The 15,028-nt window shown below is 48.6% G+C and overlaps 1 protein-coding gene across 9 annotated transcripts in view; it reads right to left on the bottom strand.

The window, feature by feature from the left end:
* Window positions 1-15,028, bottom strand: part of ppfia2 (PTPRF interacting protein alpha 2) — a 134,278-nt gene that overhangs the window by 111,444 nt on the left and 7,806 nt on the right. For all 9 annotated transcript variants that reach the window (XM_072709981.1, XM_023838641.2, XM_023838640.2 and 6 more), the window contains exon 2: window positions 14,258-14,512. In XM_072709981.1, the coding sequence (XP_072566082.1) occupies window positions 14,258-14,506 (249 nt within the window). In that variant the 5' untranslated portion in view covers window positions 14,507-14,512. The remainder of the gene's footprint in view (window positions 1-14,257; window positions 14,513-15,028) is intronic.

The raw sequence follows: 15,028 nt of genomic DNA, 5'->3' as shown, positions 1-15,028 counted from the left end.
CCTCGCCCTTATTTGTACTTTCGCCGTTGTTTCTGATTGCTTGATTGGTTTTGGACTTTCGCCTGTTTTTCGACTTCGCCTCTCGGTTTTCCCTTTTGATACCTTTGCCTCGGTTTGGTGTTTCGTGTTTCACTAGGTGTGTAGGGAGTGTCTGCCTTTTTGTTTATTCGTTAACGTGGGGATTATTGTTTGTTTGGTCAGGGAGATAGATTTAGGCATTGTTGTTTCGTTTCACCATTTTTCTTTGTGTTCACTTAGATAGCTCAGCTTGGGTTACTCGGTAGATGTGTTTTTGTTTGTTTCTTTGGCCTTTGTCACTCCTGACGTTCGTTACACCTAGTGTTTGTACTGTGTTTGTGAAAAACTATAAAAAAAAAACTATAAAAAAAGACTCCCTCTGTGTCCCGTGTTCCCTTCTCCTAGCCCTAGTTGTCCTGTCCTCCCCAATCCCACCTTCCCTTTCACTTTGTTGCGGTCCAACCCTAGACTGGATCGTAACAAAATTGGGGGCTCGTCCTTTCCTTCTTTCCCTTTCGTGCTTGTCTGGCGGATTTTTTTTGTGTGGGGGGGTGTTGTGGTGATTGCAGTAATCGTGATGGCCCAATTCGACCTTGTTGCGTTCACCCTTTACCCCACACTCGAACAATTTGATGTGTGCCGCAAGGATGATCTGCTACAGATAGCAGACTTCTTTAACATTTTGGTTCCCGCTGAGGCTTCCAAGCGGGTTGTTAAGAAATTTCTGCTCGATGAATTGGTTCAGCAAGGTATACTGCCTGAGTTGGGTGGATCCCCTAGTGTTGCTGCCACCCCGGTTCGGATGTCTGCTGTAGCGGAGGCCAGCAGCGACGATCCAGGGAGTGGACACCGCATGGATCTTGGAGATCCCCGCTCAACCAGGGAGGACCTACTGCTGACAATTAAGTTACGGGAGTTAGAGCTTGAGATTAAGAGACAGGAGTACCAGGCTCAGCTACTCCGTGTCCGGGCTATGGAGATGGAGGCTGAAAAGGAGCTGGAGTTACGTCGGATGAGCATGGGCGACCAAAAACCAATGCCTCTTCCGCGTAAGGTACCCACACCAGGTACACCTCCACCCGCAGCTCGCTCCGCCCGAGACCAGGCTGACGCCCAAGACGCTCCTAGACCCCGTCCCCGGTCTCCCTTGAGCTCGCCTGTCTCCCCGGAAATTGGTAGATCGAGCTTTGATGTGAGCCGACACATCGGTCTTGTTCCTGTGTTTCGGGAAAATGAGGTAGACGCCTACTTTTCCATTTTTGAGCGCATTGCTATGACATTGAACTGGCCCAAACACCTTTGGTCACTGTTACTGCAATGTAAGCTTGTGGGTAAGGCACAGGAGGTTTGTTCGGCTCTTGCGTTAGAGCAGAGCCTAGATTACGACATTGTGAAGGCTACTGTGCTTCGCGCTTATGAATTAGTGCCGGAAGCTTATCGGCAGAACTTTCGAAATCTTCCCAAATCCGCCAGCCAAACATACGTGGAGTTCGCACGCGAGAAAGCCGTCTTATTTGATAAGTGGTGCGGCGCTAGTGGTGTGTTTAACCACGACCAGCTTAAGGAACTGGTCCTGTTAGAAGAATTTAAGAACTGTGTTCCTGATCGAGTGGTAGTGTACTTGAATGAGCAAAAGGTCACTTCGCTAACTGAAGCTGCCACCCTCGCTGACGAGTTCGTTTTGACCCACAAAACTGTGTTTGCTCCGATTCCTTTGCCTCGTAAAACTCGTCCGATTGTAACCTCCCCTTCGCAAGCGTCTCCACCACCCGTGGAGAAACGCGAGTGTTTCTATTGCCACGAAGTGGGCCATATTATATCTGTTTGTCCTGTGTTAAAGCGCAAGGAAGCTCGATCAGCAGCTAGGAAAGTAAATGTTGCTGCCTGCCCCGACAGTTCTTCGTCCTCCTCCTCTCGCGTTGATGCTGCTTTCGAACCATTTGTATTTACTGGTTCGGTTTCGCTCAGTGAGATGGATGCTCGGCACCCTGTGACCATCCTGCGGGATACGGGAGCCGCTCAGTCCTTCTTGGTGGAAGGGGTTATTCCCCTGTCTGTCAATACGTACTGTGGTACGGATGTGTTAGTGCAGGGAATTGATTTGTGTGTGGCTGGAGTTCCCCTGCACACCGTTTATCTGTGTACTCCCGATTTCTCGGGATACGTGCGAGTAGCTGTCCAGCCCCAGTTACCTGTCCCAGGCATTACGTTTATTCTTGGGAATGACATAGCGGGGAAGAGAATCGTTCCTCTACCCGAAGTCGTTCTGGACCCTGTGCTGTGTGAAAATGATGTAGCGGTGGAACACCCGACGGTGTTTCCTGCGTGTGTGCTTACTCGTGCACAGCGGCGCCAGCTTGCCGACATTGACCTCGAGGACACGTTCATGTCTGTGCCGTTGCTGGATAAACCTTCGAAGATTGAGTCTGTGACCCCTGATCCTAATCACTCTGTTCCTTCCCCTGAAGTTCCCTCTACTAAAGACGCGCTGATCTCGGCTCAGAAAGGGGACCCTTCATTGGAACCCTGTCGTGTCTCTGCCATGGACAAGCCGGACGTAAAGGAGCACCCCACAGCATACTTCTTTCGCGATCGGATCCTAATGCGACAGTGGTCCCCACCAGACTCGCCTTTTGAGTGGGCTACGGTGTTCCAGGTGGTAGTCCCGCGATTGTACCGTGATTATGTTTTGTCCTTAGCTCATGATCACCCGTGTTCAGGTCACCTCGGTATCCGGAAAACGTTGTCCCGTGTGTTGCAGTATTTCTATTGGCCGGGAGTTAATTCGGATGTGAAAAACTACTGTAAAACTTGTCATGTCTGCCAGGCTGTGGGTAAGCCAAATCAGATAATTGCACCTGCCCCGTTACGTCCCATCCCTGTATTCGGAGAACCCTTTGAACATGTCATTATAGATTGTGTCGGCCCGTTGCCGAAGACTCGCTCGGGTAATTGTTATCTATTCACTTTGATGTGTGCTGCAACTCGCTACCCGGAAGCTATACCCATACGTAGTCTTCGGACTCCGGTGATTGTGAAGAGCCTAATTAAATTCTTCACCACGTTCGGGCTTCCAAAGTATGTACAATCGGATCAAGGTTCTAATTTCACGTCCAAACTATTCGCCCAGGTGATTCGTGAATTGGGAGTTCGTCACTCCGTATCCAGTGCCTACCACCCAGAGAGTCAGGGGGCGCTGGAGAGGTTCCATCAAACCTTTAAAAATATGCTGCGTACCTTCTGTCTAGATGCAGGAAAGGAATGGGATGAGGGGGTACCTCTCCTCCTTTTTGCTATTCGTGATACTGTGCAGGAATCAACCGGGTTTAGTCCGGCCGAATTAGTGTTTGGCCATACTGTGCGAGGCCCTCTGAAAGTGTTGCAGGAACAATGGCTGTCTCCCTGTGTATTTCCCCCTACCCAAGACGTGTGTAAATATGTTAGCGCTCTTCGTGATCGCATGTTCGCGGTCAGAGCATTAGCCAGGAGAACCCTGGGCGTCTCTCAGGACAGGATGAAGAGACGATTTGACAGTTCCGCCCAACACCGATCGTTTCAAGCCGGAGATCGGGTGCTCGTTCTTCTGCCACTGCCAGGCTCCTCCCTCCGTGCCCGTTTCTCTGGTCCTTATGTGGTCCAAGAAAAGCTGAGCCCTACTAATTATGTATTGGTAACCCCAGATCGTAGAAGGAAGACTCGTATGTGTCATGTGAACATGTTGAAACCCTACCTCGAACGTTCGGTGCCTCGCCCCTCGCTCGCTTTGGATCAGCCGCCTGCTCCTGTTGGCATCGCATCTGTCACCACGTACTCGCCCGAGACAGATGACTTGCATCTTGGTAGGAACTGTTTGCCTTGCGCTCGCCTTCCTAACTCCGAGGCCCTGCAGAACCTTTCGGCTCGTCTCAGACATCTGCCCCAGTCTGCTCAAACCGACCTGTCATCCCTGGTGAGTCGGTTCCGGTCCCTATTTTCGGACACCCCATCGCGCACCCCTGCTGCTGAGCACGACATAGACGTCGGTGCTCACCCTCCCATTAAACAGCACCCGTATAGGGTAAACCCACAGAAACGGTCTCAGCTCGCTCGTGAAACCTCTTACCTGTTAGATACCGGTCTCGCGGTGCCCAGTAGCAGCCCTTGGTGTTCCCCGTGCCTCTTGGTTCCCAAGCCTGACGGAACGTTTCGTTTTTGTACCGATTATCGGAAAGTCAACGCGGTGACCAAGCCAGATGCATACCCGCTGCCGCGTATGGAAGACTGTGTGGATCGCATTGGCTCTGCCAAGTTCGTGACCAAGTTAGACCTATTGAAGGGTTACTGGCAAGTACCGTTAACTCCCCGTGCCTCTGAAATCTCTGCTTTCGCCACACCTGATACCTTCCTCCAGTATACAGTAATGTCCTTCGGTTTGCGTAATGCACCGGCAACCTTTCAGAGGCTGATGCATCGGGTTCTCGGTGACGTTAGCAATTGTGAAACCTATTTAGACGACGTTGTCATTTACTCGGACACCTGGGAGCAGCACATCTGCTTGTTGGAACAAGTGTTCATTCGTTTGCAGACCGCCTCGCTCGTCCTCAACCTAGAGAAATGTGAGTTCGGACAGGCAGCCGTAAGTTATTTAGGTAAATTAGTTGGACATGGAAGGGTTAAGCCCCTGGACATCAAGGTCCAGGCTATCACTTCCTTCCCTGTTCCCCGGTCGCCTCGCGAGTTACGACGATTCTTAGGAATGGCTGGTTATTACCGTTGTTTTTGTAAAAACTTCTCCGATGTTGTTGCGCCCCTGACCCAGCTGTTACGAAAAGGGGTGCCTTTCGTTTGGTCCCCAGCCTGCCAAGCCGCCTTCGATTCCGTGAAGATGCTACTTAGCAGCTCCCCCGTCTTAGCGGCCCCAGACTTCTCTAAGCCTTTCAAACTGGAGGTGGATGCCAGTGGGATCGGTGCTGGTGCTGTCCTTTTGCAGGAGGACAACCGTGGACTCGACCACCCCGTTTGTTACTTTTCTCGGAAATTTGTGAAGCATCAATTAGCCTATAGTACCATCGAGAAGGAGGCCCTCGCTCTCTTATTTGCGTTGCAACATTTTGAGGTATATGTGGGGGAGACTCCCCAGCCGGTGATAGTCTACACTGATCATAATCCTTTGGTTTTCCTGTCCCGCATGTGTAATTCGAACCAGCGCCTCATGCGTTGGGCACTAATCGTACAAGCCTTCAATATAGAGATCAGGCATAAGAAAGGTGCTAGCAATCTTGTGGCCGATGCCCTCTCGAGATCCTGACTACTGTGGTTATGTGACATGTTCTGTTTGTTTTCTTATGTTTATTTTGTGGTTTTTGTTGTTTTTTGTTTGGGATCTGTGTATATTGGTGACCCGTGTGGGTTCACTCTTGTGTGGGGGGGTGTTACGTGCCGTAAGTTTTGGTTACGTGCCGTAAGGGATATGAGCCGTAAGTTACGGAGGATGCCTGCAGGTCCTTCGGACGTCCTGCCCACTCGCCGATTGGTCGCCCGCCCCCTCGACTCCGCCCTCAGGACCTGACCCCGCCTCCCTTGCCCTCGGAGCCGTTTCCGGTTCACCGGCTGAAGAGTTCGCCGCTTTGTCCCTTCGTTGCCCGCTACTTGCTTCTCGCCTGCTAGCTCGCTCTCTGTTCGCTTTTGCTTTGTTTGATTGATCGTGTATGACTGTTTTGCCCTTGACTTCCGATTCTCGCCTCGCCCTTATTTGTACTTTCGCCGTTGTTTCTGATTGCTTGATTGGTTTTGGACTTTCGCCTGTTTTTCGACTTCGCCTCTCGGTTTTCCCTTTTGATACCTTTGCCTCGGTTTGGTGTTTCGTGTTTCACTAGGTGTGTAGGGAGTGTCTGCCTTTTTGTTTATTCGTTAACGTGGGGATTATTGTTTGTTTGGTCAGGGAGATAGATTTAGGCATTGTTGTTTCGTTTCACCATTTTTCTTTGTGTTCACTTAGATAGCTCAGCTTGGGTTACTCGGTAGATGTGTTTTTGTTTGTTTCTTTGGCCTTTGTCACTCCTGACGTTCGTTACACCTAGTGTTTGTACTGTGTTTGTGAAAAACTATAAAAAAAAAACTATAAAAAAAGACTCCCTCTGTGTCCCGTGTTCCCTTCTCCTAGCCCTAGTTGTCCTGTCCTCCCCAATCCCTCCTTCCCTTTCACTTTGTTGCGGTCCAACCCTAGACTGGATCGTAACAATATGCTATTTCTCCTGAATATCATGTAAAGCAGTGAGAACTGGTTTTCAGTTAATTTACCTGGTAAAATAAAGTTTAAATAAATTACATAAATGCTCTAATAGTACACGTAAGTTAGTGGTTTATTTATTGTTAGTTACTGTAATGTTGCGCTGCTTTATTTGGTTAATCGTCCAGTCTGTGAAGAAGGCATTCAAGTAAGAATTGCATTGTAGTATGACTCATTTCCTGGCGTGTACAATTTATATTAGGTTTGCGTTCATGGTTCGACTTTTGATTTTCAGATCGAGTTCTAGGTCAAACTGGTTTGTTTGACTTTCAAGAAATTTGAGTTCTAGTGAGTTCGAGAACCGAGGTACCACTGTATTTTGTTTGGTTACGTATGGTAAAGATTAGTGCTGGGTAGGGGGTAAGGTTGTTGTGGTTGGAATTAGGGTTGTACTCGTAGAAATGAATGGAGAGTTCACAGAGCTGTTAAAGTCTGTGCATGGGGCAGTGAGTTGGAACCTGCATTGCGAATGGGACCCCCCCCCATCAGAGTTCTGTGGAACTCACAAAACAGGCCAGGAGGAGCTTCCAGAAACCACACCATCATTACAGGACAGCTCGGCAGTCTCTGCCGTCAGATGCGGCTCTCGGCTTTCGGGAGGGACGGATCCATGACGGCCGTGCGTCAGCCGGTAATCTACACCGCAGGCACAATACGCCGGCGCAGCGATAATGACGGTAATCATAATCACAACGGCGCACTGCCTCGTCGGGGGATGCAGCTGACGCCGGGAGGCAGCTTTCCATCACGCCACACGCTCACCATTCTCTGACAAGGGAGTGTGGGAAGGACCTGGTAGTAACCAGAACTGCTTTCTCTCCTCCTTACCCATTCTCTCTTCTGTGGCACCCAGCTGTATACCCCCGCAGCCTCAGTGGTACGGCCCATGCCAGTGAGCCCTCCCACTGTGATTCCCCCTATTCCTCACAGCCTCAGTGGTACGGCCCATGCCAGTGAGCCCTCCCACTGTGATTCCCCCTATTCCTCTCAGCTGTTTCTAAATTATGTAAAGGTTGACTGGTTTCCTAGTGGCCACCTGTGACAGATACGTTGTCACAAATGCATATTATACACTGGCAAGGGCATGGAAAACATGTTTTTTTACAGTGTGCACCGAGGTGGGCAATGAATAGCTCAATGGGTTAGTGCCCATGTCCAGAAGGTTGTGAGTTCAAACCCCCTGACTGACAGAATAATCATATCTCTATTGGGCCCTTGCACAAGGTCCTTAACCAGGGATGTTGGCTGACCCTGATCTCTGATCCTTAAGCGTACATTAATCTGGGTAAAAACACCTGCCAAATAAATAAAAGTAATTTCTGCTACTGCAGAAAATAATACGCCTTGCTTGCTTTTCCATGCTACACAAACGGAAAACTAATAATCAGATTCCAATTCTAATGAGTGAAGTGCAGCCAAATCAATGCCAATCAAACGGGCGGCGTCGCCAAACAGCTGCACCCCGCCGGCCTACGCTTAAAGCACCGCCCCGCATTTACCGGACAGACAAGAGGCAAAGTGAGGAGCCGCGCGGCAGAGGCAGAACAACGGCTTTCAGAGAGGCCTGTCAGATCCCCTGCCGCTTTGGCATATACATCATACTCCGACGTGCGCGAGGGTCACTGTCACTGATGTACCTCCGGCTCGCCGGGACTCGGCCCTGGCTGGGAGCCGGAGTTCCCGCTGGGAGGTGCGGAGCGATCAGATGCCAGGGAGCTGGGAGGCTAGCGGGGAGAACAAGCGAGTGAGCGAATGAGAGAGGGAGCAAGTGGAACCAGCAGAATATACACAAGACGAGCCTTGGAGAGAGGTGCGAAGTTATTTATGGTGCTGTGCCATTTTTACGTTAGCACTGTGCACACTTTTTATTCATCTACTTCTGCCCACGTGGATAAAATAAAATGATGAAAAAACAGAAAAATGTGAGTGATTTCAACTTTTAAGCATTTATCAGTGACCTACAGGGGCTCCAGCACATGACCTCACCACGGTCTCTGCTAACCAGCTAGCGATTGGCTCACTGCTTGTCGAGACGGGAGGCTGGTAGTGGGGGGGTTCCCCACGCTAAATTATTTAACATTGCAGCCCAGCAGTTCAGATGGTTCGGACACTGCTAGCTCTACTCTATAGCGCCACCCGCAGTTCAAAGGAAGCCACGCTAGAGCTCAGTGCAGGGGACGGCTGCAGCGGATGACCATCAGGTCAGATGGGACCGATGTAGGGCATCATTACGGGTCCGGTGTGACTGCTTGGTACTGCCACACAGCGAGGAGGCACGCCCTCATACCGCACAGCTGTCTGGGAAGAGGCGGCAGATGGGGGGTAAATGCTCAGTAACCGTGGGCGACACAAATCAGACGCCAGTATAGGCCGGGTGCTCTACAGATCAGTCTCACAGCTGTGGTTATATGTTTCTGATAAAGGAAAGAGCAGTGCAGAATGTTTGAGAGAGAGATGTGGCACATATTTAAGTTATGTACCACAAACACAACCACGGGTACATCTTTTATATAATGCACATAAAATATGAAAAGCAAGAAATTATCATCTTATTCTATTGTGTCCATTGATTTTCTATACCTGCTTGTCTAATGTAGGGTTCAGAGCATATTCTGGAAGTTACAGGGAACAACGAAAATTGCAACTGTTATTCACTTCAGTATGTTTTCAGACTGTGGGGGGGAAACTGGAGTACCCGGAGGAAGCCAAACGACATGCAAAACATGCAAACTCTACACACATGGAGCCATGGTGGAGACTCAAACCCTGGTCCCAGGGGTGAGGTAAGAGTGCTAGTCACTGTGTCGGTGTGCTGCTCCATTCTATTGTGTATCAATCAAAGCTTAATTAGGAATCTCAATCATTACACAAACTACCATTCAGTATAATCCAAATTATACTACTCTTATAAATCTTATGACAAACAGCACCAGCCAACAAGACATTTAGACCTGCTTTTGAAATATCTATATTGGTCTTTATCAGAAAAATGCATCCTTTCTACTTATCAATTTCTTCTCCAGATTCCCAACCATCATACTAAAACCTCCTCTCAATTTCTGATTAATCAGCAAGTCACCCAGGTTCTTCCAGTCCATGTTGAAAAAAATCATAATATCATGCACATGAAGCCAACTGCCGACCATCCAAACATAACAGCCAATCATGGTCAATTTCCAAGCTTTGTCAGAGGTACACAACCTAGGGTTCTGGGTGAACAAAACAGACATTTAAAAAGGTATGATTTAAAAAAAAAACAGTGACCATGAAGCCAAAGACACGTGGTGAGCCCTGGTCTATTTGGCCATTTTTTGCTGAGAAGGAGACACATAAATAGCAAGCATGGAGAACAGAAACATGTTTGGTGTGGGTTTGGAAACAGAGACAGGAAGAGGATGCCAAGGGTATTCAGCTGCTGGCTGTTTGCTAGCAAGTCAACATCTGTCAGGATGCAAGATCTTCAGGAGAATTTGTCTAGATCCAGGTGTGTAACTCCACCCCCTGGAACCTCTTTCAAAGCAGCTTTTGATTTGGCAGGAAAATCCAAGATCCACGCATCTCGCTGAGAAAATAATTCCCCTACAATTCCTCTGAGTGGCTGGATTTGCAGTAGGAAGGATTGTGCAGGGGGATGCTGTTCATGAGCAGAGATTACACTTTCCATTTATGAGCCATCTGTAATGAAGTTTGTGCAACTAACAAAGTGGACACCACCAAAAGTGTGACGTGTCCTCCTAACCAAAAGTACATCCCAGAACATGCTACATTCTGTGTTTCCTGGTAAAAATTCATAATTATGTGTCTATTACTGTTGATGTTTCATTACTGGCCTTTGATGTTCTGTTAATTATCGTTCATATTATCATTAATATTTCCTTCTGCACATCCATTAATGACCATTTTCATTGTAAAGGCAATTATGATGGTTTGTGCAGAACTAGGTACTCAGCGGTGAAGCACTTCATGCTAGATAGCATCTCAGGAGACACTTCCTGGGTTCAGTTAAACATGATCCCGACAGCATGCAAGTCAGTAAAGCTATGCAGTTCTAGTGAGCAGGTGTCTGGCAGCCATCGGAGCTGTAAGTTCTCCATGCCACCACCCGATAAAAGCACCAGACCGGGAGATTAGGCTCTTCAAACAAAAAGACAGCAGGTCAATGCAAACACTTCAGGGAATATCCAAGGAACTGGCTGCAGCCCTCATTGGAGATGGATAGCTGGTTTAATCACCAGAACTTTGAATCTGTGGTACCATCAAAGCTAAGACAGTGATCAGACATTTGCCCTGGGAATCAAGGCCCCCCGCAGTGTCTTCAAGACTCTAAGACAGACTTTCTCAAGTCCAGAAAAACAACTTGCACATAGTTCCACAAACTAATTTTAGCTTGCTTCTTGTGAGCATACAACGACTAAATTTATAGCTGTGTTCTGAACGTTTCACAGAAACCATGAAGTGTAAAACAAGCGTTCTCAGCATACGGACAATCTCTGAACAAAACTCTACATCTTGGTGTTAGAAGACCAGAAGGCAAGATCCCTCACTCGTTATGCCGCCATTAAACCCTGGTCTATCACGTGCAGGGGCTGGAGCCTGCAGTGGTACCACTTAGTTTTCCTTTCCACGGCTGTCACTGTTGGAGAACTGTAGCCAAGGTTCACGAAACACCTGACAAGACCTGCAGGCAGCTGTATCCTTTGTTCTTCTGAGCCCAGCTGTAATAACTCTGCATTTAGATACCATCAAAAGGGAAAGACTGCCAGCACAAAAGTCCTCCAACCTAACATGGCCAACTGCTCACGAGACCCATCCAGAATCGTCTCTGACCTTACTGGACTTCTGTTTTAGCCAGTGCAAAGTTTCGGGAAACCATATGTCAGCAGTGGACTTCTGGTGCTTCCATAACCAAACAGCAACAGGTGCTGGATTCTCTGACACCATGGACCAGAGGTGGAGATTTCAGGTCCAGAGAGTGCAAATCCAGACCAAGATTTAGTTTCAACCAACCAGTTGAGTATAAAGAGTCACAGTCACGGAGTACTCAGCTGGTTGGTTGAAACAAAATCTTGGTCTGAATTTGTACTCTCTAGACCTGAAATCTCCACCTCTGCTATGGACAGGGTATAAATACACAAGTAGCCAGACCTCACTTTTCTTGGAATGCAGGGACCATTTAACCAAATTTCCCAAAAAGTTTATTATTATTAATAATAATAATAATATTTGTCTCCTATGTCAAGCGAAGGCCAAGACAGGTTTATAAATGTGAAAGAGTTATTTATTATTATTATTATTATTATTATTATTATTATTATTATTATTATTATTATTATGTTATACACCTGCCACTGCAGGATAAGCGGCAGGCAGAAGGATCGTTTCATTCAGCAGCTCTCCACGTAACCCGTGTGTTAATCACCCCCTTTAGCCTGTGTCTGCCATGGCATGTCTGATTCTCTGTGCATACAGCTGGAGCACCACGTCAGGAACGGATCGTCCATGTCCGGCACACAGAAGAGCCTAATGTAGCACAAACTATTGCACAAAATAAAGGAGCAGGACAGACGTGTACTTATGCCTTTTAATACGCAGCAGAAGAGAATACTGGCACAGTAGATGATTGCGTCCAGCACCATTAGCCTGGGGAGTGTCTGAGGAGGAGGCAGCGGGACAGATGGGAGAGGACAGGGGGACAACCAGGACAGCAGGGAGAGGACAGGGGGACAAGGAGGGCAGCAGGGAGAGGACAGGGGGACAACGAGGACAGCAGGGAGAGGACAGGGGGACAGAGAGGACAGGGAGACAACGAGGGCAGCAGGGAGAGGACAGGGGGACAGAGAGGACAGGGAGACAACGAGGACAGCAGGGAGAGGACAGGGGGACAGAGAGGACAGGGGGACAACCAGGACAGCAGGGAGAGAACAGGGGGACAACGAGGACAGCAGGGAGAGGACAGGGGGACAGAGAGGACAGGGAGACAACGAGGGCAGCAGGGAGAGGACAGGGAGACAACCAGGACAGCAGGGAGAGGACAGGGGGACAGAGAGGACAGGGAGACAACGAGGGCAGCAGGGAGAGGACAGGGGGACAACCAGGACAGCAGGGAGAGGACAGGGGGACAAGGAGGGCAGCAGGGAGAGGACAGGGGGACAGCACAGCCTGCACAAAGACCTGCTGCTGCCTGTCTGGCCTCACTTCCTGGGTCTCTCCTGAGCTACTGTATGTCAAAAAAGCATCACCACGCCACACGCGTCCTTCAGAACTAGGTCATCTCCAAGCCGGAGGCTGAAAATACGGTGAACGGTCTCACAAAATTCAAGAGATCTGTATCAACCACGTTCAAAAACATTCCTCTTTAGTTCTGTAAAGCATCTACAAATAGGATCACAGTTACCAAAAAGCAGCTTAAACACTAGAAAATACTTAGGAAGATGTAAAAAAAGTGGCCGGATAAGTGTCAGAATCATGGTCCAACAAGTTGAGCTGCTCCACAAGCAATCAGTGCAGACGAACTAGTGCTGCTACATTATAAACGGCATCGTCTGTCTGCAGGTGATCATGCAGCTGCCACCCCCCATCCCCCCCCCACCCCCCAAAAGCAACATTCACTATCTACGCTGTGTCACCATGTGGTAATACTGATGCACGATTCTCTCCCACACTTCATCGCCAACCAGTTAAAAATTAAATAAAACCTTACATCCAGCCACTAATGAATCAGTAGATCAGGCAGAGACATTCCCAGGTCCACAAGGGAAGTTTAGGTGTTGCTTGAAGTCAAAGGAGAACAGTTCTGTGTTTTTTTAGAAGACACCTGAGATGGAGTTAACCCACAATGTGAAAATACAGATGCTTCTCTACTTACGAACGAGATACGTTCCGAGCGGCCGTTCGTAATTTGAAAGTCATTATTCGACATCATTTTAAGGGTATACACAAGTACAACTAGGATGCTGGGAGTACGCACGTTACGCTGCTGCGCGGCGGGAGTAGCAGCCAGAAGTCGTACTAGGCGGAATTGGTGCGCAGAAAAAAAATTTTATGTTGCAGACAGGAAACGGGAGCCCAATGAACACAATTACAGTCCTCTTCGTTCGTATGTCTGAAAGTTCGTAAATTGAAAGTTCGTAAGTAGAAGAGCGTCTGTATCCAACATTTAAGACCTTACTGATAAGCACCTTTAATTTCTAGAGAATGACCTCACTGATAAAAAGTGACGCCACAAAAAAAAGAACTTAATTGTAAAAAGAGAAGCACATGTGACAGTGGGCAGAACACCACCTTACAGTCTCCCACAAATCAAGGTCTGCATTGCCTTGGACTCTTTACTCCTCCTCCATCCTTAACAGTGCATTTGAGACACCATAACTACAGACAGTTTGGGGAAATAACGGCAAACATCTACAGCGCTGAGGCTCAGCCTCCGGTTTCAGGCCCTTTTGGGAGGCCATCCTCACTTCAGCTCAGATAAGTCACCTCCAGCATACACGCTCCTTTTGCCATCTCCCGCAAAAGCACATGAATTATTCGGATAGCCGTGAACTGCCTGGAAACAAAGTCTTTTTCCCCCCCAACAAAGAGAGCGATTCCTCTGGTAAGGAAGTGTGGACTGCTATCGACTAGAATTGCTATCATTTTGCTGCTGGGCCTCTTATCTCAGTGTAGGATTATGAGGTCATGAATAATAGACATACAGTAACATAATAACTAACACAACCAACCAACCAACTAACTAATAAATATAGTATTTTGACCTCTCAGGACTGAAGACACATACATTCCTCTTCTCTCCATCAACACTATCCACCTGGCAACAGATCCACCAACCTACATACTTCCAAAAAACAATGGCCTGCATCCAAATCATCATCATCATCACTAAAAAGATGCAGTGCTCCAGCTGCCCACCTCCATCAATGGTGCGCTCTGATCAGTGTGGGCGGGGCTCTGATCGACATGGGCGGGGCTTACCTGAGGCAGGGCGGAGCTCAGCTGCCTCTGCAGTGAATCACGGTCATAGATGACGTCCTGCAGGTGCTGCTGAGCCAGCCCCAGGCTCTCCTGCGTCTCACGCAGCGTGTCCAGCAGCCGGTCGCGCTCATCCAGCATGTTGACCATCAGCTGCTCAAAGTGCGAGTCCGGGTCCGAGGCACTGCTCTGGGAGCCGCGCTGGCCGGCCGCCGTGTCCTCGCTGATGGTGGGCATCACCTCGCACATCATCTCGCCCTGGAGGGGGTGAGGAGCCACGTCAGGCCGAGGCGGGGGCAGATTCTCGCATACGGGACAGCAGGCGTGCAGAAAGGGTGGCAAATGATTCGACGTTCCTCTAATGAGACACATGCGCGTGCAAGTGGGTGTCTGCTAATCACTGAGAATATGAGATGAGATACCAGCAAAAATCCAACAGGTACCGTTTCAGGATAGTACAAAAGTACGACACAGAGCAGCAGGCTTTGTGGTACCAAAAAGGTCTGTGGTAAATCGAGATGCACTCCAGGATTACTAACAAAGTTTCAGGGTAACACTGTACCAGAATCACCTTCAATGCTACACTCTGACAAACAGCATTATATCAGGCTCCTCACACACTGTGTTAGATACAATATGAGATATCTGCATACACATACAGATAGATGGGTGTGTGTATGGAGGGGGGGGACTGGGGGTGCTTGAGCACCTGCTACTTTTGCAGAACAAAGGAATATGCCTGTCTTCTGAGTCCCAAGTAACCCATTTCGAAAT

This window comes from Paramormyrops kingsleyae, chromosome 1, assembly GCF_048594095.1.
Source record: "Paramormyrops kingsleyae isolate MSU_618 chromosome 1, PKINGS_0.4, whole genome shotgun sequence".
NCBI classification, from domain to species: Eukaryota; Metazoa; Chordata; class Actinopteri; order Osteoglossiformes; family Mormyridae; genus Paramormyrops; species Paramormyrops kingsleyae.
This window is presented reverse-complemented; position numbering and strand designations above follow the sequence as displayed.